This window comes from Amblyomma americanum, chromosome 1 (genome assembly GCF_052857255.1).
Source record: "Amblyomma americanum isolate KBUSLIRL-KWMA chromosome 1, ASM5285725v1, whole genome shotgun sequence".
In the NCBI taxonomy this organism is placed as follows: domain Eukaryota; kingdom Metazoa; phylum Arthropoda; class Arachnida; order Ixodida; family Ixodidae; genus Amblyomma; species Amblyomma americanum.
The window spans coordinates 427,510,774-427,534,803 of record NC_135497.1 but is presented as its reverse complement, the minus strand read 5'-3'; the positions used below and the strand labels follow the sequence as shown (position 1 = coordinate 427,534,803).

Below are 24,030 nucleotides of genomic sequence, written 5' to 3'. Positions count from 1 at the left end.
CTCTAGAAGGTTTTCTTAATTCTTTGGGACATCTCTTTGATACCTTCGAAGAGAGAGCACGCACGCTAGGTACCAATCAATGTTATCAGGATGAGGGCAAACGCATCGTTCGGAGTAAGCACCCGCACGGAAAAAACGATAGTGCGCTACAAAGTAGAAAAAGTTTATCGTAGAGACCTACAATGTTGTACGTGACAGTCTAGGCTCTGCTTTGCGAGTGCGAAAAGCTGCCTACACTGAACTCTGCGAAAGGTTCGGATTCTTAAAATTGCTGACAGAAGTTGGGAACGAAGCCTCTCTTTCACAGAAGGCTGAGAAGTTGGTGAAAACGTAAAAAAATTGATTTGGAGCCAGCATTTTCCGCTGAAATCGTTCAGTTTGCGAACTTTCTACACAACTCTGTGTGCCAGGACACGAGTCCCCTGAAAATAAGGAAGTTGCTGCACGAAACAAAGCTTATTGATGTTTTTCCGAGAATTTCAATTGCTTTGCGAATGTACTTAAGCATACCCTTGGCAAACTGTGAGACCGAACGATCGTTTTCCAAGTTGTCGCTGACAAAAAAAAATCGCCTTCGTTCGAGCCTCCTTGACGACAAGGTGAACTCGCTTGCTATCATGTTTATTGAAAGTGACCTCCTCCGCGATCTATCCTTCGAACAGACTATATCTGATTTCTCCAAAGCGAAGGCGCGAAAGATGCCATTTCAGAAGAGAACTGTTTGCGCTATACATGAATAGTTCAAATAAGTTCGTTGTGTCGCCTCCGCAGCCTCCACGTTGCCAATAAAACGCTGAGCAGTGTAATTCAAGATATGCAAATCTTCGTTGTTCGTCTCTTGTTTTTTCTTGTGATACTTAGCGTGCTTATAAAGAACTTTATTTTGTTGTTTTTGATAGTGCAACGTTTATTTGTTGTCATCCTTGCTTGCCTTACCTTTAAAGGGCCACAGAAAGGGGTGTTTGAGCTAGACTTTAAAATGCTTGCACTATGTAGAGTACAGGCCACCGAGCGTCAATGCCGCGTACGAGACCTCAGAAGCGGGCGGGAAATTTACAATATAATTTTAAAAATTCTCGCTTTCGCACCTCGTGGCGACGCGCGGTGCCGGCTTTCGCACGAAAACCTGGCAGACGACGTCACGTCTTGCAAATGACGTCAGCAGCCGGATGTTATCATTGATTCACAGCGCCAAACTCTTTCAGACGTCACGCGCTACAGCGGCCGCGGCCACTCTGCCCGCGCCACAGCCGGTGGAGGTAGGGGAGCGGCCGAGTGAGTGGGGCCGGCGGAGGAGCGTCGCCGTTTTGGCGTGTGAGAACACAGGGAAAAGCGCGAAGACGCGGAAGTTCAAATTTTGTCTGCATATAACTCAGCTTCCACAAAACGCATTAAAATAATTCTTGCTGGGGGATAATTATGAACTGTCGTCTTTTAATAACCTAGATATATCGCCCCTTTATTGAGACCCCTTTCTGGGTCCCTTTAACGAAAATATTTTCAAAAATGTTTTGTAATTACAGTTGGTAATTTTCATTTGTATTCTAGTGCATTTTATGGTGTTCGTATTGCCTTAGGTATTGTATATATCTATTGCATATTTATTGAGTAACGTGTATAACGATCACTGCAGTCTGATGCTTTAGTTTTAATAAAGAATGTTTTGGATACAACCATGCGTCTTTTCACAGGATTAAACTTAGTGATGCAAACAAAGCCTAGCTTCAGCAGGATCGATATCTTAGCTCCGTTGTCTTTTCTACGTTCTTTTTCGTCTTGAGTGCACTAAACTTTTCCTTAAAGCCTAGCTTTTGCTGAGAAGAGAATGCAGATTAATCACAAAGTGAACATATGTGTTGGTGTTTACAACAGCACGCGTTTCAAGCAAGTTTTGTTGTTTTCCTTATGATAATAACAATAATATTAAACCAGTTGATCGCACTTCGTTTTTTTTTTAATTTTGTGGAATTAAAATGAAACATAGCATATTTGCAGTAGCGTAGCAGGCGACAGGGGGGGGGGGGTCAGTATAGGATAAGGGAGCCTGCATGCGCATTAGCCCAGGGCCCCCATTTTTCTTAATCCAGCCCTGCGCAGAGGGCTGGCGTCACGATTTGAAGGAGGTGTCCGGTACATGGAAGGCCACCCAGCACCTCCACCAGGTGTCACGAAGTGGGAACTACAATCCGGGGAGCATAACAACAGCGAAAATGGCGTCTAAACAAAACTCTTTATTTGGGCTGACTTGCCCCCACAATGAACTGGATCACTCGGCGGCAGCGTTACAACACGCGTGCTCGGCGGTCGTCGAACAGAATGCCCGCCGCTGTCGGCCGTGCTCAATTTAAAGCTGATAGCGAACTTTCGAGATAAAGTGTGAAAAGTTATTAGAACATTCTTGAACAACGTAGAATTAGCTCTGCCTGGATGCGATCAATCGAGATACATCTGGTCGCGTCTTGCATCGCAAACAAAGCGATACAGCGATAAACATATTTACGCTTCACCATGTAAAATAATTTCATTACAATGCACCTTATTTTCATGTATGCTCATGTATGCCTTGTGTTTGTATTCTCTTATGGAACCCATTGTTTAATCTTTATTTTTAACCCTGCACACAGCTTGCCATGTATTGGGGTACGGGCCTTAGTCAAGCCTTCTTCTGGCTTTTTTCCTGTGCTCCAAACATCCCTGAGATGTTGAATAAACATTGTATTATTGTATTGTATTATAAAGCGGCGTTCCAGCATCTTTGAAGAATGAACAGGCAGACACCACAAAGGTTCGCAGCAATATATTCGCTACTTCGCCGTTTTGATTCACTAAAACGCTAAAGCCAGCCTGCCTCAAAAACAGGATTTGCAAGGATTGAAGAAGCAGCGATTATATTGCAGTTTTCTTATCCGTCAAATGAACTAGACTTGACTTTTACATCATATCTATCGCTGAACTGTTCACATCGAAACGGAAACAGGCGAGAAATAAAATTATGCTATAAACTATTAAGTGGTCGTAGGCGAATACGACATGGAGATCCGAGTATAGTAAAAGCTTGCGCATCATTAAAACACTGAAACGTGCAATCAAAATTTAGTACCTACAGTCATTTAAGAAATAATCATCAGCTTGAAAGCTATGGCAGAAGAAGAAAAAATTTTCCTTTTTTTCTTACTCCATACACAATCTGCGTTAGTGGAGGCATTCACTGAGTGCATCCACGGTAAATTCCTGACCAGGCTAATACAAAGGGTACTCAGTTAGCTGCCCAAATATATAAAAAGAAATTAGGAGAAAATGCAAATTGCTACTTATCAGTCTAACCTTCTTGACATTAGCGCGCTAATTCCACTTCACCTCCTATGGTTTCCCTTGCAACAGAAAGAGATGTGTTGCTGCTGCAGGAGGAAACCTGTTACTGCTTCCTTGACTACATTATCATCAGGCAATTGTAGCCTGTGCAGAGATTTCTTCATGTTACGGAAGAAAAAGTAACCACCGGGACACAGGCCTTCACAGCAGGCTCAGTGGTTGAGCTTCATAGTCATATTCCCAGATAGTGCAATTTGAAAGACTTCTTGCTTATGGCATTGCTGTGAAGGAGCACGAAATTTTCCGACAACTTCCCACAATTTCGCTTTGACTGCCCACAGAAAGCCTAGGTTTATTTATGAGGCATAGGTGTATCCTGTTATTTCCTTGTGTGGCGTAAACTTTAGTAAAAAAGACACCCATTTTCTGGATTGCTGTTTGCATAGTATTTCCAGTTGACAGTGCGGCGTGAAATTTCTTGGAGTTGATGACCCTTTTTCCATAGGCTGTACTCTTGTTTGCAGTATATAGATCATGGTGATTGACTCATGTTTCATCTCCCATAACAATGCGGGATTGGACATCTGGATATATTTTGTAAGGTCTGCTCAACCCAAAATGAATGTTCAGGAGTGTTCCTTTCATAAATTTCATTTGTATTCTTTTCTTTGAAAACAATTTACTTGCAAAATGGTGTTTCCTTTCCACCTAGCCCACACTTCACTGCACTTGCTGTCCCGTCATTTCCAATATTTTATTAGACTGAGTCGCTAATCAGTTTATTACTAGACTTGTCTCAATCTGCGCAAAAAAGCTGAACTCTGTAATGCTGACAGAAGATACTTCAGTAGTTGCTTACTGAGCACAACTTGTATATGTAACAAGTGACATTCTGAAAGTGTTTGTTTTAATAATTAAATATATGCAGCTTGTAATTCTTTATGCAATTTAGCTGCTTTCCACTAGCTGTGTAAATTGCCTCGATTGGTTGTTTATGTTTTGGTCATTCCTGCCCATATAATACCTCTGTCACACGGACACCGCAAAGGCCTATGAGAATCAGGTCCTTATATCCAAAGGCGTAAGAAGTGCAGCTACACGACACTAACGTTGCACCTTTGCCGCTAAAGGTGGATTCACACGACGGACCGAATCGCAGATCTCGCGGATGAACCGCGCATACGTAGGCTTGACGTCACGGATTCAGGCCAACCGGCTCATGTCCGCGGACGACGCGGACGGAAAATGCAAGGCGCTTTTTCGCTTTGGGATTCTGGCGGGAAAGAAACACAAATTCAGAATGAAACGCCACGTTGTCTGGCCACCCTGCTACTTTTTGTGCATTTTTTGCGACAGCCGCATCAGAGTAAGCATCACTGTTTACATGCGAAACGTGTGCTTGCGTGCGCATGTCTAGTGTGCTTGTCGCGTCTTTGTCGTTCTCTGACCAACGTGCGCACCATGAGTTTGTCCGACGACGCTGCGCTTTTCTTAATTAATCTTGTAGAGCAGTTCCCAACGCTTTGGGACATTGCCCGCAATGATTATTCGAACACCGAGTTGAAGCAAACGTTGTGGGATAAAATAACTGAGCAAATGACTGAACAATGGCCAGCCTACGCTCCCTACCAAACAGGTATGTGATATTTTGTAAATTCGGAAATGCACCTCGCCTATTGTTTTTTCGTGTTTTCTTGTAGCCTTGTTTATTTGGTCATATTACACGATGTGACGATAAAGTGACTGCTGCGAAAAAAAAAAAACACGCAGCATGATTGACACGCTGCGCACTGTGTGAAAGCCCGGTGTACATTTGTTTGATATGGATAATGGTTGTTTTTTTCATTTCACGCAGAATCATTGAAGACCTTTTTTAATAACAAAAGACGCACGTACCGCCTAGAGAAGAAAAAAATGCTCGAAACAAAAAGTGGGCAGGCAGCCGACGAGGCGTACACTGGGAAGTGGCGATTTTTCAGGACCCTGAGATTCCTAGATGCCGTGCGAATGCCGACTCACCGCTCAATCAACGGGCAGTGCGAAGGCAATGCAGCGAGCGCAGAAGTGGTAAGATATTTTGTGTTGCGCCTCGCATATCTGACCCTCACAATATTAGCACTGCATTATTGGCAGTTTTCCTGTCGAAAACTTGGAAAATGCGAAAACCTGTGACCCGTTTGTTTGGCGCGGTGCATGTGCGCATGACCTCTAGTAGAAATAGCAGATTAAGCCCCCAGAGCGGACAAGGATAGAGAAATGAGGGACTCGTTGTGGCGCAAATAAGAAAGCCAGCCGCCATCGGAGATCAGGCAAGCATAGGAGAATGTTGCTTGCTCTTTTGTTTGCAGAGCTTATAAATGGGAAATTAAGTATCATATTGTTATCGCTCAAGAATATTTCCACTTATTTTTAAGGCATAATATAATTATTGTTACTATCCCGATTGTCAACCGCACAAAAAAAAATTGAAACATTCGCCTTGTTTTTCCTGGCTTTAGATGGCTGTTGGCCTCCTTCATATTATGCTTGCAGTAAGAACTGCACGTTTGGGGCAAGAGTTCACTATGTACTTATGTTTTTGAAGTTCGAATAGGATGCTCGAGAAAAAATTTTCCTGCGATAACTGTACTTGCTACTTTTCCGTAACAATTACAATAACTTCCAAGACCTCCGACCATGTGTATTGCACACTGAAAACAGTAATCAGGACCATTATCATTTTTTATCATTTCAGTCTCCAGAGCAAGACACAAATGAAGCTGTAGGGAGAACTGCAGCAGAGTCTGGCCTACTTGAGACCCAGTCAGCACCATCCCCACCCTCTCCAGGTCAGCAACCAGGCAAGAAGAGGAGGAGGACAAATGAACGGGCTCAAGAGTCGAGTGCTCGCTGGAGCGACCGCCAGCAAATACTGGAAAAATTGGCCAGTGCATTTGAAGTGCATGTGCAGCCAGAGGATCCAGCAGACCAGTTCGGAAAACTGGTCGCTGCACATATTAAATCTGTGCCCAGAGAGAAAGTGCTGTCCTGTCAGGCAGAGATCTTGAAGGTCATTGAAAGATTTTCAAGTGATATGAGTTAGTCGGGAATAAAAACTTTATAAACATTTTATGTAAACACTTTCACTGTTGTCAATACTTGCTCACGTCTATGTGGGCAGCCTCACGCTGCCATGGCACAGCACCTTCATTTCCAAAGAAGTCGCACAATTGTTGTCGTACTGCTGCACCGATGGCATTAATCCTTCCACTAGGTGAAGGCTGCATATTAAGTTCTGAGGTGTTGCCAAGCTCGAGATGTGCATCTCCATCACTCATACCATCCATTCCCACAAAGTTGTGTAGCACACACGCTGCGTCCACAATCGCTGTAGCACGTTCTGGCTTGGCATTGATCACGGTGTGGAGGAAGCGAAACCGATTGGCAAGTATGCCAAAGGCATTCTCAACGACGCGTCGTGCACGGGACCGCCTGAAAAGCAAAAATACAAATCAGTCTACAAAGCACGCATACAAGTGCAAAAACAGGCACGGACAGTGCCTAAAACAATGAAAAGGTGAGGACAAGATGACGCACTATCAAACATCTGGATCAAGTGACTGCAGGAATCAGTTTTAAAGCACAAAATGTTGTATTCAGTATTTACCTGTAGTTGAATATCTTCTTGTCATCGGTGAGCTTTTTGTCACTGAATGGCTTCATGAGATTCCTGCCTATTGGAAATGCATCATCACCAACTAATACAGGTGGCACCACAATGTCAGGTGAACTTGCCACTTTCACGCCGTCTGGCAGTCCGGCTGTTTCGTTGGTGATGTTTTTCTGCAGAGGTGTTGTTTGCCAGACCCCCGCGTCTCCTTGCGATCCTGGTGCACCAACATCAGTGTAGATAAACCTGTAGTTGGCGTCCACCACAGCAAACAGGATTATGCTGAACGTCTTCTTATAGTTATAGTATATCGAGCCCGACTTGGCAGGTTTGGTTATGGTGACATGCTTGCCGTCAATTGCCCCGGCACAGTTGGGGAAGTTTCATTGACGTCCAAAGCCCTGCATCACTTCTGTCCACGCTTCCTCTGTTTTGGGCGTTTTTATATACTCCGCTCTCAGTTCTTGGCATATAGGCGTGCAGGTTTCATGAATGATATCATTCACGCTTGAATGACCGAGCCGGAACTGGCAACTCAGCGAATGATGGCTCTCTCCTGGGAAGACAGAGCATAATGCAATGTAAATTCGGTAGCAAATTAAAAGAAGTGCACAAAAATTTTCAATCTGGAATTTGTTTCACAAGAGCACCACAATATAGCAACCCTTGAAATGTTTGTTATTCTAGCGTAACGAAGCTTCTCGGGTGACTAAGTCCCCATTCTTTTGCATCTCCTGAATGTCAAGATGTTATTAATCAAAGCAAACGAATCTGCCGCAATAACACATTTTATAAGTTCTCGTGTTACACGGTGCAGCTAACTTGAAGACTCGTAGACTGGTAAAATAGCATCGAGCGGCAGCAGTTAAGCATCAAATATTAGACATGCGGAGCCCCCACCAGCTTCATTTTATCTTTATCGTCAATTGCACTTCTGAAGCAATTCCGGGAATAAGATTCCCATACTAACACGTTCCCTTCAGCTGCCCCCAAACAAAGAAAAAAACTGTCGCTACAAGCACCTACACAGAAAAGTACGACGCTCACCTGAGGCAAGGTACCGTAGTGTCACCTGCAGCCGTGTCTTCGCGGGAATGGCTTTCCTCATGACAGTATCTTGTCTTTCAATCCGTGGACCCACGCGTGACAACAGCTGCAGAAATTGTTCTTCGTTCACACGGAGCAGCCGGCGGTATTCGGCTCGATCTGCTTCCAGAAGCTCCTCGTACAACTGGTTTTGCAACCCAAGCTCCTTTCTGGCAATCCAGTGCCTTTGCCAGCAACTGCGTTTTGCGCAGTAATTATCAGAATCATCATCGAGCTGGTCTAATTCGATTACCACTGCAGCGATCGCTGCCAACTATAGTGAACTAGAATATATTATAGTGGCATGAACGGCTCCGCGCAGGCGGCCCGTTTGCGCATGGACGCCGCGAGATGGCGCCACTGCAACTTTTCCTACTGCTCCGGCTCGGCGGCGAACGGTTTCTGGGGCTTTCTCGCACGCAATAATTGCAGGCTGCGAAATTACCGAAGCTGTTATCTAAACACATCCATTTTTCTCGTGCATTTACTCATTATTTGCACACTTGTAATGCATATGCCGGTAAATCAATCAAGCCCGAACATCGCGTTGCGCGTTTTCAACCCAGTATAAGCTATGTCGCAGGTTGGGGGTAGAAAAAAAGTTCATTATCCTTTCTACATCAGCGCGAATTTGCCACTTAATTACACTGTGCTGAACATGTACAGTCGCGACCAGAATGACCTGCAATGCTTTACCGGGCACTTTCTCTTGGTTTGCGTTTAATAGCAAAAGATTACGCTGTGCTGCACAGTACCAGGCACCCATGAAAACTGCTCAGCAGCTATATACGAACTTCGTTACAGCCACGAACTAGCATAGCTTCCTGACATAAGCTCGCAAAACCTGATGCGCGTTGCGAGTCATACTGAGCGCGATAGTATAAGCTGTCCACAGACATAAGCAGGCATTTAATAACACATTTTGCGAAACTTGCGCCCTTTTACCGAAGTCGCGCGCGAAAAACCGGAAACATTCCGACGGGCGTTTCTCAATGCTGTTAATGGCGCGGAAATTTAGCAAAAGTTGATTCCCACCTTCGGCCCACTTACGCCCACCCCGATAAATTCTTGATCATCGAGTTTTCCCATGTAATTCAGAGTAAGGGCAGCGCTCCACATATGGTAAGCAGCTGCTGTGCTGAAGAAATCAGAGAGAAAAGCAGGGCTAAAGTATGATTTATTCAAAATGGGCAGAGTGATGTTTAGCACCTGCTCAATTTAAGGTGCTTTGCACCTTCACGCCTTTTGAGGCTAGCCTGGTTTAGGCTTTTTGTAAAAAAAATGTAGGCGTGTTGTAACATAAAATGCAATTACTTCAGCTGCAACTTGCTCACAATGATCTTGGACTCCAAGTTCAATCTTCTACTTTTGCTTAATGAGGCCAAGAACATCAAGTACACTGTCAGAATGCAGTTCCAAAAGGCTAAAGCATTCAGTAAAGGCTTCCTCCAGATTTACTACAAATGCATAGAGCACACTTGACGGGTACAGGAGGCCGCCGTTATCTCTCATTCGGGTGAATGACGCCAAGTTCAAACATTCTGCAGCCTCTTTTGTCATCAAGAGACGAGTGAGACATGCCTCACATCCAGACTTCAGGATGCACTTCCGGGCAACATACCCGGCAATATAGAAAATAAGCCTGCTGTCACTGCTTGCAACAACACAGGATGCATGATCTGGGGCACTGTCCGTAAGCAGGTCTTCTGCTGCACTCAAATCTCCCGAGTCAAGCACTTTGTCAACAAGCTGTTGTTTACCACTTGAACTAGCTTGAACACCAGCATCTGCAGGCAGAAGAGCGCTGAGGACACCAGCCTCACAATTTCCTCTGGATACTGAGTGTGCTAGGTTGCTGAAACTCAGACAGTTAACGGTGATAATAAACTGCTGGGGCGTTGGATGCGAGTTGCAACCAGACGACTGGCGTACAATTCCAAAAAGACGCTCAACAGGGTCTTGACTAACTCTAGACGTCATGAGGTACCTGAAGCCAAGATCATCACATAGGTACTTCAAAAGTGCTAGTACGCTTGCTACAGTCACTCTTAGTCCAGTAGCTGTCGATTTGCTAAGGAAGCCTTGTTGCCCCTTTGTGTGGTTTTCCAAGCTCCCCAGAAACTCCAAGAATGAATTAAGTTTCTGCACAGCAGGGGAGTTCGGCCGCAGAGCCTCAGCAGGAAAGCGAGACGTCAGGATCTCGATGAGGTCGTGAATGACTCTGCAAAAGGGAAGGAGAGAAGGTTTTACTTTGTTCATTGACAGTATAACTATATGCAAATTGCAATAATAACAGAAAGGGCTACTAAGCAGAAACAAAAATGTGCTACATTAGAACAAATGTGTAACACTTACTTGAAAAAGTTCACTGTAGCTGTGATGTCACCACAGTGTTCCTCGATCGTGGTCTTGTAGAGCTCCAGCCCATCACTGACTTTTTTCCCAAAAAGCTGAAATGCTAATGAGACCCTCATTCTCTCAAAATTGTTGGGGTTTGTATGACTGTTTGTGATGCCATGCATTGCCTGCAGAGTGACGCAACTCCTGGTGCTGTCCACTCTGAGAGCCTTCCGAACCACCTGCATGGACACCTGAAACCAATGCAATGTGATAGTCAGCGAATATATATGACCATTTTGCAAAAACTAACTATAGTGTGAAGTTCAGCTGCACAAATTATTCAAACTTACTTTTCCTTCAGGCACTTGGAAGTCAGACTTGAGCAGCCCATTCCGCAGACATTTTATCAGATGCGGGAAATCTGAGATGAAGTAGAGCTGACGATGAGGGTCAATAGGATGCACAGCGCTGCACTTGGCCCCAGTTAATGATGCAGCAATGCCCATTTTGGTCCACATTTTTCTGTTCCAGGTTGCTCCATCTGATGTAATAAAATCGACCCGCAGTCCAGCTTTTTCCACTAGGATCACAGCTTCAACCATGATCTTAGCCAGAAGACTGCCTTCTACGTTTCCACGTGTGGCAAATGCACCCAGTATTTGGGTCCACTTCCCAACAAAAGGCACAAAAATGATGACCATTCCATGGTCACAGACAGCGTGTTTGTCTTCTGATGAAGAGAAGGCACCAAGGTCAACAAACCCATCCACATGACCTGCTGTCGTCACGGAAAGGTGTTCTGACAGTTTCATCTCGTCCACTATGAGACCCCCGTGACGCGAGAAATTGTCCATTGTGGAGGTTGTCTTGCTGATCACTTCAAAAATCTTCTCGCTGAATCCAAATCCAGTCCTGTACAGCTGCAGGTATTTACGAAGTGTGGACTTACTTGGCAGTACTAGGATTTTTTCCTTCCTTAAGTGTTCATACAATCGTGCACTCTTCATCTTCATAATTAGGCACTCAAGCACCCACTCATTAGAAAACTTCATTCCCCTGGTGCTTTTACGTGACGAGGCCTTGAAGATATGCAGTGCTGCCTCACGCTACTTTGGATAAAGGGCTGCCACCTTTTCAGTCAGTTCCCCCTCTGCAATAGCTTTGTTTTGGATCATCATTTCATTTAACTGCTCCTTCAGAGAGTTGGTGTTGCTTTTAAGTCGTGCTGTCTTCCGCTTAAGAAACTTGAGTCGATGAGCAAGGGCCCTTCCAGTAGACAGGCGCACAGCGGCATTTACGCATGATTTTCTGGTAAGCAAGGATTTTCGGAGAATCTTGCACTCGTCGCAGATTTGTCCTGAAAGTAAAGAAAATCAAAAGCACACACATGAGCAAACATGTCAGCAAAGAAAGCGACACTGTTCACAAATACAACACAAGCCGGTTGTTTCAAAGAAGGTGAACCAATAAAACAGAGGGCTCGCTGAACAGTCAAACGTCAACTGTTAGAAATCAGTGAACCAGCTTGCTAGAAACAATCCATTTTTTTATGCCCGCCAACACTGCCATCACATCACAGAGGCCGGCACAGTATCTAAAAAAGTTATATTAACAATTCTAGTTCGCCTAGGCTGAAACACTTGGTATTATAATTAAAAGGGAATTACCTTCTGTGGATACTATTCCGAGGCACTGTGCGCTGAAGACACCATGTGCAGTTTTGGCAGTTGCAGCTGCCAACTTTATGGTCAGAGAGTGGGAAATCTGACTGAAATCCTCAATGTTCATGGCTCCTTTGCAAGCAAAACTTGTATGTACATCCTTCAAAATATTGCTTGCATCACACACAAAATTCACAACTTTTTAAGCACACAGCATGCCTTGAATGTACACCTTTGCAGTGAACTCTCCTCCTGATGCTGTAAAACACACAGCTTTTTCATGCCATAGTTCTAGTCTTTTCTCCATTTTGACAGATGATGTAGCAAATATTACGGTCTCGACCCCCTCCAACTCAATTCGGCACCAATCCTTGGATGGAGCTTCCATGGTCCGAAGAGATTCTAGAGAGAATGAATTACGATCGGCTACAAGCGAATCTTCATTCTCTTGCGCTCCAGCATCATCCTCGTCGCTGCAGGACCGGCTCCTGGTTTGATGGCACGCTCTCTTCCGCGGCACTTGAGTAGTCGCTAAAACTTTCCTCTTCCTTTCCGGTCTTTGTCGAGGTGTTGAGGTGGAAAGATACGTAGGGCAGCCTGGAAGTAATGTTGGTACCGCGCCCGGAGCAAGCGACGGCTTCCCTCGCAGAATCCGCACTTCGTTGCCATTTATCACGTGCACATAGTCGCGCAGAACTAAGTGCGGTTCAAAATGATGTTCGCATACCGCCGAAGAAACGGTGAAAGTTTTATTCTTCCTGTGAAGGTTGCGATCCCACTTCTTGCGAAGATCGTCGTCTTTCGAAGCCGCGAATAGCGACGCTTTCGGTCCACTTGGGTAACCCGTGCGGCAGCCCGGAGCGAAGCAGTGGGAATCTGTCCGCCTCTTCGCCATACCGTGGGCTGCACGCGGTGAAAGCGCACATACACAAGGCACACGGTAGACACGAGAAGTCCCTTCGCATGAAACACAAAGCAAACGGATGCACAAACACTCACAACAGTTTTGCCAAACGTCGCAGAGGCAACCTGACGAAAGTCTATCCGTGCCCCACGAGGCCCCGCCGTCCGCGCCATTAACAGTATGAAAGAGAGCAGCAGCGCCTCTAGCGGCTTTCCAGAGCGTAAGGGGACGCCGGAAAGCCAGGCGCTCCCTTCCGGTCGCGCCACTATATTATATATTCTAGTTCACTATACTGCCAACTGACGCTTCCGCTGCACCTCCATTTTGACGACTACTCTCGAACCAGTTCTCAGCTGCCGTTCGCAGCCAACCTGGTGTCGAGAGCTTGGCTGCTCCTTCCGTTTCCGTCCGCTCTGTCGTCTGCTATACACGTCTGTCGTGTGAATGCTTTTAGCCCGCGGACGGACCATGACGTCACGGATTCGTTCCGCGAGGTCTGCGATTCGGTCCGTCGTGCGGATCCACCTTAAGGACCTTGGAGGGGAAGGCGCCCGTCCGAGACCTTTGGAGCCCAAAGGTGCAGCCTTCGAAAACCTGCGATCGCAGTGCTATGCAACATCAAAAAGTAAAAGTAATGAAAAAAAGATAGATGCGGCCAACAATGTTTGAAAACATTTAAAAATTACTAGTGGTGTCTCTGGGTTTGTCTTTTGTACGCGTGTTTATATTTTGTGCCCAGCTTTCAAAACAGTGAAAGGGTAAAAGTGTTGCAGCAACACCAAGAGCCCCTGGGGGCCATAGAAATAGACAAAACCTGATGCTGCTGATGAGAGTGGCTGCTGCAGTTATTTTAAGAAAGCAATTAGACTAAAAAAATTGTCTGAGCTCGACTGATAAAACAGAAATCTCCTCTTCAGTTTTAAAACACTCACTTCAGCCGCCTCAAGCACAACAGCGGGTGCTAAGCCTCAACGACTGTTTAACCTTTGGGCTGCACCGTGTAGCTGCGTCGCTGTTCTTTGAAATTTCAGTCCATTGGTGAAAAAAGGTTCAATTGCTGGAAAGGCCTTCGAGGAATGCCCTGTGACAGAGGTATAAGTTCAGTTTTCTGTATGTCCAAGTGGGCCCTACACTTATCACAACTTTAGTTAGCCTAGATTGCTCATGTCAATCAGTACATGCATTTACACATGCTCGGGCAGTGTTCGCATCAGTTGGTTGTTGGTTTCTTTCTAGTAATGCGTGTTGATGTGAATTCAATTTTTCAGCACTATTTCAAATATTCCTTGGCAGGTTGCCATTTTAACTCTCCCTACCAATTCCTACTCACATTGCTGCAACTTTTTTCAATACTAAACAAGCATGCATTCTTCATGTGTTGCATTCCAATTACTGCTTGGAATCCATGATCACTGGTGATCTGGCCGGTAGTTGCCGCGCACGACAGCCGCCAGAAACTATGTCATGAATGCATTTCACTTCAGATGGGCAGCTGCGCTGGGTAGCGCTGCTCTAGCGGAGGTCAAGAAACAGGCCCAGCAGCGTCGTGGGCTGAGTTACATATCTATTCCAGAATTGAAGTAGTTAGTGAGAACAGTGCCTCTGTGAAACGGAGAGCTGGACTTCAGGAGCCTTATTATCACCCCACTGGAAAAGTAGTTTTTTTACACAAAGGTGGTCATAGATTGTTATAGCGGTTGCTCATAGGGCATGAAATTGAGCTAAGTGTTCTTTTTGCACTGTGCACCGCGAGTACGTGGCAGCTGACGCTTGATATTCCGGCTGTACCTTATCCATGTTGCCTCTTTTTCATGTTGGCTTCTGTCACAACAGTGCACTGTGCAGATATTAGTGGCCGAGCTTAAGTAGAGAGGTTGCTTTGCCACATGGTGATCTTCAATTATTGCCCTGATGCAAGCTCAGATATCGGATTATTCATGATTAAAAATAACACTGTCAGGGTGGCCACGACTTCACCAAAAAACGAAGCCCATGCCCCAAGAACTAATTTCAAGGTGCAACACAGAATGAGGTCACATGTCATTTTATATAACCTTTAAGGAAACTTTGATGGCCGTCAGGCACTTATTCTGGATGCGCCTTGTCCACGAAGTTTGCATCAAACCTTAAGATTAAAATCTAAAGAATCACCATATCTAGCTCACATGTAGTAGAGCTGAGAATTGAGGGTTCTGGCAGATAAACTATCCAAAGTTATGCAACGCACACTGCCAACTCGCCAAAGCCATCTGGCCGGGTCTCAATCTCTGTGAATGTGCCTGAACTACATGTGGCTGTCCAGTTTTACGGAAGCACCTTTGTCACTGACCGCTGTGCGAGCTTTGACTCTGCAATAAAGCCAAGCCGTTTCTCGACCACGGCTGTAGCAGTGCTAACCAGCTGAGGTGCCCACTATAAGTGATGTTTGCATATGGCGCATTTTAATGCCACTGTAGCGCATGGAGACTACCTGTGACTGAGTCTCTCATACACGCGGATTCCAACCGGCAATACGAAGCTAACATGTGGCCCATAATACATCTTATTTCTGCACACCTTAGCATATGTACTTTCAAGCTTCTCATTATTGAATGAGAGTTGAAAGAGACATCACTGAAATTGCCGCTTGTTCCATGGTGCCCAGTATGCATGGCCATCTAGAGACAGGTAATGTGCATGTGGTACCTGGTTTCGGATTAGCAAAGGCACAAAATGGCAAACAAATTTAGATCATTGTATGAATGGTGAGCACAGAGCCCCACCTCCCCATGGAAGCGCTCTTCATCAGTGCAAGAAAACTGCAGTGACCATGCAACATGCATTGTTCACTTATGTGGTTCAACAACTATCGGTAGGCTTATTAGATCACAACAGCATAACTTTATTTCCTTCTGACATTTTCACTAGAATTGAATCCCTGGATGCACAATAGAACATTATTATAGAGGCACTATTTGGCATAGTTGTAAATTTACTAAGAACATTATTGACATTTATGTAGGTTTTTGGCTTTGACTAATTTCATTATTTTCTCATTATACTTTAACATCAAAGTGGTTTGCCTTTATTATGTGCCTTAGCAGCTGCTGTTTGCTGCATTATTTTATCGCATCTTTCATTTTACCACATTCAGATATTTTGTCGGTAGTTCGTTCAGAAGCAGCGCCAAGTGGACAGCACAATCAGAGACTCAAGTAAGGACGAATGAAGCATTGCAGGTTGCTAAATCATAAGGAATGTATTCTCATGGCTTACTATGTGTTTTAATCATGCTGTATGGTTCAGTATTATATCTGCACGCTTAAATCATGATTTATCCCACTGCAGTGGGTGACTACTGACTGGACAACCTGGGTGTGATACAAGCCGTGGCGGCCGTGTTTCAATAGTGTGTACTGTGGGACGCCATTGCTCGTTAAAGAACTACAGGTGGTCGAAATTATCAACAGCCCTTCTCCACTACGGCTTCCCTTATAACCTGAGTTGCTTCAGGACATTAAACCGAGAGAAGTCGGGATTGGAGTAAAGTGAATCGTGGCAATAATCTGATTGGAATTTCATATTGATGTTCCAGATGCCCAGCTCCAGTTGCCCACATTTAATGGTAGGTACATTTATTGCTCTCAAGTTATTTTGCCTTTTCTATTTTGTTCGTTATTTCTTGTAAATAATTCAAAAGCCTATTATTCAATTTTCGAAATTTTAGCGCCTTGCACGCACTTTATATTCCAAAAATGCGATCGAAATTGAGTCCGGGAAACACCTCCCGCCGGCAGCGACCGCCATATTGAATGCTTTTGTGACATCATAAGGGCACACACGGACCAAAATCGTCTCCCATCATCGCTGTAATGCGCGCAGCAAGGTCTCTTGTCCCCTGTACTTTTGCGGTAATCGATGTAATAGTCAATCCTCATATATGAGCGACTGTTTCCGCAAAAGCGGTAACAGTGTAATGTAGTTTTTCTTCGGTACAGGTAGGGTCCAGTCACACTAGGCCGATGCGGCGCCGATCGACAGTCGGCTGACTGGTTGGTGTACAGATGCCGTCACTGACGCGATGGTCTGTCATGCTATACTGACGACGATGCCAGCACGACCAATGACCACATATCGCAGCAGTGTAAAGAATGAGCTTAGTGGGAACCAGAAGAGAGCGGATGCCAGTTGGTATGACATTCCTTGAATTTAAAAATTTGAAACCTTATTGGACCTCACTGTAGCCACGGTGGCATGCACGACGTGAGAACGCCAGCGAAGATGTGCTTTCAATCGGCGTCTGTACAGAAAACCCAGCGGCGAGGCAAGTGACAAGAGCAAAATACCGCGCGACAATGCCGCTCGTCGCTTGCCGCCTATGCTTGGGCTTGGGCAGCCAAGTGAAATCTTCATGCTCGGTGAGGCAACGGTCTGAAAAACTGCGGTTTTGTCTACCTTATGCGCATCGAAAAAAGCGAAACGAGCGGCTGCGTTTCATATCTTCACACTTTGATGGTAATCACCGGTGAACTTTTGCCAGATTCTTAAATTTCTGTCGGCGGCAGGCACCCGGCCCCTTTTGTTACAAAGCCTAGTGAGTCCGCAGGATTCGTGTGTCCAATTTCGGTGATTGCGGAGAGCGAACTGACAAGTTTTAGTGCATGCAAATAGCCATCGAGCGTAGCTTTGTCTACATTTATCTTTATTTATGTATTCTGTAAAAATGTTTAATCTAATAAACTTTCACTTGGAAAAAAGCCACGACTGCTTATATCGCAGGATGTGCGTACAGTAAGGGAGAAGTGCCGATGTGAACTGGTCTGCTGAGCATATGCTGAGGGCAGTCGACCTCAACTGTGGACAATAAATTTGTCTGTTTTAATTAATGCGAATTGCCTCTGAATGTAGTTCTAGATAAATCTATTAAAAATCAAATATTGATGACATTGAAGGAAGCAAATACAATTAGCGCGAAGCGCCGGTCCTACGCGAACCATTTCCCAGGCAGTGTGATAGCATCATTGTCTCTTATTGCAATGTTGCCGTAGAGTGTAAACAAGTAAAACTACATTTTCTGGGCAAGAGCAGATAATATTTAAGATATGAAGAGCCCACCTTGCATGTTATGCCAAGCAACGAGCAGTACTGTTTGTGCACAGCAATGTAAACAACCATAGTGCGGGACTGCATCTGTCGTAATCGTCGCATTCCTAGGGGACTTTGCATGCACGCAGTCAAAGCTAAATGATGCACAATTTATATTGAAGCAGTCATTTAGGCGGCGGCCACTATTCATCGGTGCAGGCAGTGAAACATTCGAATCGCTTTGGCTTTGCCAGCAGCTTGATTCTGCAAAAGGGTTCTACGAGTCGAAAGGAATGTATGTTCGACTGACACGTGCATTCAGCGGGGAAGCTGTCGTATTCGGTACTTTTGTCTGCTCCTTTCATGCCGCAAGGTTACTGTAGTGCAACCTTGTTGTAATTTCAGTTTAATTATCAAGCCAACAAATAGCGGTCAAGAATTTGGTAGCCAGCGACAAAATGCCACCACCATTCCCTTCACGACGTACGTGAGATGGCAGCCACGACACGACAAAAATTATTCCGACAAAAACAAGCTAGTATAAAGCTTGTTATAGTAATGCAATGAGCCATCATTTTTTCCGAGAAATCGAAGATGGTCAAGTGCAAAGTCCGGATCAGTTGGCGTGGAATGACCCAATGATATTTAAATGTCAACTGTGTGCTGGTTTAAAGGAGGCTTTATGATATTTTGCAGCTCCATTATTATTGCAGTGTAGGTAGAATGCAATTTGTTATGCTTGCATAATTTTAATGATTCCATATCATGCTGTTTACTTTTCATCTTGTGTGCGAACTTACATTTTTTTTGCGGCAGGCATTCACCTCATATAGATACTGCTTCTCCTGAGCTGGGTATCCAACTGCGCCAGTGGAGTGGTATGATTGTTTGTACCTTTTGTAAATTTCTGAGAAAAATTTACGCACTCACCTGGCTGCTTGGTATTTTCATGTTTCATGTGTAACGGCAGATGAAATGCAGATCTCGTCTAAGGATGAATTTGGCCATTCGTTAGCACCATTTTACAGTAGCGATATTTACAAAATGATTCAGTCTATTTATCTGGTTTGTACTTTTGTTCACTACGTAGTGCACGTATGCCTCAATGAAAGCAAACCAGAACCCACTGCAGAGTAAAGAATTCGCCTGACTGAATTCGCCTGAAGAATTCGCCAGAACCCGTTCTGGAGTAAACATTCGCCCGACTTGTTTGCTGTGGACATTATGATGCAACAGCTAGCACTTGTGATCTCCAAATGCGCACTTCATGTGTTCTTGCCCGCTACTCTCACGACATCAACCTCGGTTGGGACTTTCTGTCCGCGCATCACGCAATCACCGACTGAGCACGTGCTCAAATTGATTTGTCGCCGCTGTGTGATACTCTTGTGGACGCCTCCACTGCTACTGCCGCGCATATTCTCGCCACTGACGACACCTACGTGCCGGCTTTCTCTTCTGTTCTTGTACCCCTTACTTGTGCTGCACTCTCTGACGCTACTGTCCTTTTTTCGCCCTCACCCCTTTGTGCGCCCCGCAAATCTGTCATGCTCCCGCATGCTGTGCTCACAATATCTGGTGGTTGTAGCACCCTGTACGTTGCGAACCCGTTGCCTATCCCGACCACTTTATTTCGGGGAGAATCGCTTGGCACGTACGGTTGATGTCATCGATCTCGACGACGCTTCACCTGTTCCGGATGACCCTCCCGCGTATGACATCAATGCCCTCACTCCTCCCATCGTCGCAACCGATCAGACCTCAACCGACCGCCTTGCCGATTCCGTCGATGCCGCTCTGCCACCTCTCCAACGCGCCCAGCTTGTCGCCTTGCTTCAGCGTTTCCGCGCGTCCTTCGATTCTCATCAAGACACCTTGGGTCGTGCAACAGCGGTTCGCCACCATATCGACACTGAAACACATCGACCTTTGCGCCAGCGCCCTTACCGCGTCTCCTCCGCTGAGCGCCGCATAACTGATCATCAGGTGAGCGACATGCTACACCGTAGAGTGATCCAGCCCTCTCACAGCCCGTGGGCTTCTCCCGTACTCGTCAAGAAAAAGGACGGTTCCATTAGATTCTGCGTCGACTACCGCCAGCTAAACAAAATTACTCGGAAAGACGTCTACCCCCTGCCTCGTATAGATGACGCGCTTGACTGCCTGCAGGGGGCAGAGTACCTTTCTTCGTTAGATCTGCGCTCTGGATACTGGCAGGTGCCGATGGCCGAAGCCGATCGCCCGAAAACAGCTTTCATTACGCCTGATGGGCTGTATGAATTTAATGTGATGCCCTTCGGTCTCTGCAACGCGCCTGCAACTTTCGAGCGCATGATGGACAACATCCTACGCGGGCTGAAATGGCAAACATGCCTCTGCTACTTGGACGATGTTGTCGTATTCTCCCCGGATCTTCCGTCTCATCTTCTTCGTCTTGAGAGTGCCCTTCAGTGTCTCAGTGACGCTGGCCTGCAGCTTAATTTGAAGAAGTGTCACTTTGGCGCCCGACAGCTGACTATCTTAGGCCACGTCATGTCCAAGGATGGTGTCCTCCCGGACCCTGCCAAGCTATACGAGCAGTTGCTGATTTCCCGAAGCCCACCTCCCTGAAAGAACTTAGAAGCTTTATTGGACTTTGATCGTACTTTCGTCGGTTCGTCAAAATTTTTCTGCTATTATCGCCCCACTGACACAACTTCTCGCCGGCGGCCACGACTTACCGGCCTGGTCCACTGCATGCGACGAAGCTTTTGCCATGCTGCGCCATCTTCTCACCTCCCCTCCGACCTTGCGCCATTTCGACCCTTCCGCCTCTACAGAACTCCACACGCACGCCAGCGGAATCGGTCTGGGTGCCGTTCTTGCACCGCGGAAACCTGCCTTCAATGAGTACGTCGTTGCTTATGCAAGCCGTGCAGTCACAAAATCGGAGACTAATTATTCCGTCACGGAAAAAGAATGTTTGCCAATTATTTGGCGATCACAAAATTTCGCCCATACTTATATGGGCGCCCGTTCGCTGTCATCACAGATCACCATGCCCTTTGCTGGCTGTCGTCACTCAAGGATCCTTCCGGCCGCCTCGCTCATTGGGCTCTCCGATTACAAGACTACGACATTAAGGTCATTTACCGCTCCGGACGCAAACACTCCGATGCTGACGCCCTCTCACGCTCCCCTGTGTCCTCTGAACTAGACCAACCTTCTATTTTCAGCCTCCCGCCTTCTTTCAATACCATTGATATGGCTTCTGAGCAGCGCAAGGATCCTTGGATGGCTTCTATTCTCGATATCTTAGCCAACCGCTCTGCCAGCCCCCCTTCTAGAGCACTCTGTCGTCATGCCCGTCACTTTGTCGTGCGTTACCAGCTGCTGTACCGTCGCAACTACCTACCAGATGGTCGGAAATGACTGATCGTGATTCCCCGGCATCTCCGCTCCGCTATTTGTGCCAAATATCATGGCAACCCGCAATGCGCTCATGCCGGTCTGCTCAAAACTTTTACCCGCCTACGTCTTCGGTATTATTGGCGAGGCATGTACCGTTCTGTCCGTCAGTACGTCCGCTCTTGCTTCGAATGTCAGCGGCGCAAGCATCCACCACAGCACTCACCGGCTCCTCAGCAACCTTTACCTTGTCCGGCCCGCCCTTTCGACCGTGTTGGAATCGACCTTTATGGTCCTCTTCTTAGCACTTCTGCTGGGCACCGTTGAATCATTGTCGCCATAGATCATCTCACGCGCTATGCGGAAGCTTCCCCGTTACCAGCTACAACGGCCTCCAGCGTCGCCGGTTTCATACTTCAAAACATCAATCTTCGCCACGGTGCGCCTCAGGAATTGCTCAGCGACCGAGGTCACGTCTTCTTGTCCGGCGTCCTGGAGACCTTTCTTCGGGAGTGTCACATCGTCCACCGTACAACTTCATCTTACCATCCCCAGACGAACGGCATGACCGAGCGCTTTAACCGGACCCTCGGCGACATTATGGCCAAGTACATTTCATCCGATCACTCCAACTGGGACCGCATTCTACCATTCGTTACCTGAGCTTACAATTCTGCAATGCAAGCAACTACTGGTTTTTCACCGTATTTTCTTCTCTACTGCCGGGAGCCATCTTCAATTATGGACACCATACTCCCTTACCGCCCAGATTCCTCCGAATTTACAACCGTCTCTCAAGCCGCTGCGCATGCCGAAGAATGCCGTCAACTCGCCCGTTCCTTTACTGCCCACGATCAGTACCGTCAGAAAAGTGCCCGCGCCACTTCTACCTGTCTACCGCCGGCTTACCTTCCCGACTCCTTAGTTTGGCTTTTGGTGCCCTCCTCCAGCCCGGGCCTGTCGACAAAACTGCTAAGCAAATACCACGGCCCCTATCGAGTAGAGTTCAGCAGACATCTCCAGTTAACTACCTCGTCGAGCCCCTCACGCCTTCAACTGATCATCGACGCCGCGGCCGCGAAATCGTCCACTTCGACCGCCTGAAACCCTACTACGACCCCGCTGTCATCTCTTGCCCTTAGGCCGCCAGGATGGCGCCTTTTCACCCCGAGGGTATTGTAAGACATACAATTGGGGTTTGCTGCTCCAGCGGCCAGTGCCGCCGAAGGAGAGAAAGCTGAAGAAGACGAAGCTTACGCAGTTCAGTTTGCGAAGAAGACGAAGCTGACGCTCTCGAACTCTTGGCTTGGAGCTACGCTGTGTAGACAAAGATTTTGCTTGTCCACATTTCTTGTGCGTCTGATTTGCGTCTTTACAGTATGTATTTATTCAAGGGTGGGTGCAGAAAGGAAACATCAGCCTGGGGCCTCTTGTGGTCGTTTTCCAGGTCTAGAGTTCATCTCTTAAGAATGTGTGACCGTAATTTAGTCTCGGAAAAACAGCGGACAGAGTGACAGGACACAGACAAGAAGCCACAGATGCAGCGCTGACTAACAACTCAACAATTTATTTCTTTGCTCGCAATAAATACAGGAAACATCATTCAAAATACATAGAAAGAAATTCCTGGAATCGTCATTTTGTCGCATCTGCCATGATTATTTATCCAGACAGTCAATTTCTTTTTTCGTTAACGTTTGCGGTGATATGCTTACGCAGGTTGAACAATTTTTATGTATGATGTGCGGTTCTTATATATCGGGCATGAGCTATCGATTATACTTACTCAGAATTTTACATTGTTGAAAATGTGGAATGCCCTCTCAGTCCAACACGTGTCTTGCTATTTTGCTGCCACATCCTGTCGCAGTGTTGCCGACATGTTCCTTTAGACGATTGTTGACACGTAGACCTTATTTCCTAATATATGATGCTCCGTATGACAGAGGGATCCCGTAAACTGAACCACTGTCATGTGCTGTGAATTTGTGTCTGTGCTTCGCTTTACACCGGGCTGTCTTTGAAGCACCTTTGCCGGGCGCGCTGCGTAATAATTTCAGCTATTTTCTGCGTTAAAGAAAATGAAGCCATCTCAAAGAACTTCTGCACACTGCAAAAGAAGGTCAAGTTTGGTTTGGTTTATACAGTTTAACGTCCCAAAGCGACTCAGGCTATGAGAGACGCCGTAGTGAAGTGCTCCGGAAATTTCGATCACCTGGGGTTCTTTAACGTGCACTGACATCGCACAGTACACGGGCCTCGGGAATTTCACCTCCATTGAAATTCGACCGCCGCGGCCGGGATTGAACCCACGTCTTTCGGGTCAGCAGCCGAGCGCCATAACCACTGTGCCACGCACCGCGGCGGCTCGGGAAGGTCAAGTGCCAAAGAGTGAAGAATGAAGTCCAGAAACTTGTGTGAAACCAACAAGCTGAAGAAACTAGGGCTGGCTATGAAGAAGAGTGAGTGCCTATGCCTGAATGCCTTGTTTACGGCAACAACACATAAAGATGACTGGCCTTTCAGAGACTTTGAACAAGGATCGTGGAAGCAACCCTTGGTGCGGTATCTGTATGAATTGCTTTCCTTGCTCACCGTGGAAGACCCTTTCCTGGTAATGCAGTGTC

General features: G+C 46.2%; 1 protein-coding gene across 1 annotated transcript; it reads left to right on the top strand.

Annotated features, from left to right (window-relative positions):
* Window positions 1-4,873: 4,873 nt before the first annotated feature.
* Window positions 4,874-6,423, top strand: LOC144103769 (uncharacterized). Its single transcript, XM_077636426.1, has 3 exons — window positions 4,874-4,948; window positions 5,168-5,379; window positions 6,047-6,423. Exons 1-3 carry the CDS (start codon window positions 4,909-4,911, stop codon window positions 6,392-6,394), a joined length of 600 nt encoding a protein of 199 aa, XP_077492552.1. The 5' UTR covers window positions 4,874-4,908; the 3' UTR covers window positions 6,395-6,423.
* The last annotated feature ends 17,607 nt before the right edge of the window (window positions 6,424-24,030 follow it).

Bases quoted from the DNA above. Each gene is read 5' to 3' on its own strand.
- LOC144103769 (XM_077636426.1), top strand. From the start codon at position 4,909: ATGACTGAACAATGGCCAGCCTACGCTCCCTACCAAACAG. The intron at 4,949-5,167 runs GTATGTGATATT...CATTTCACGCAG, and splicing joins CTACGCTCCCTACCAAACAG to AATCATTGAAGACCTTTTTT. The intron at 5,380-6,046 runs GTAAGATATTTT...TTATCATTTCAG, and splicing joins ATGCAGCGAGCGCAGAAGTG to TCTCCAGAGCAAGACACAAA.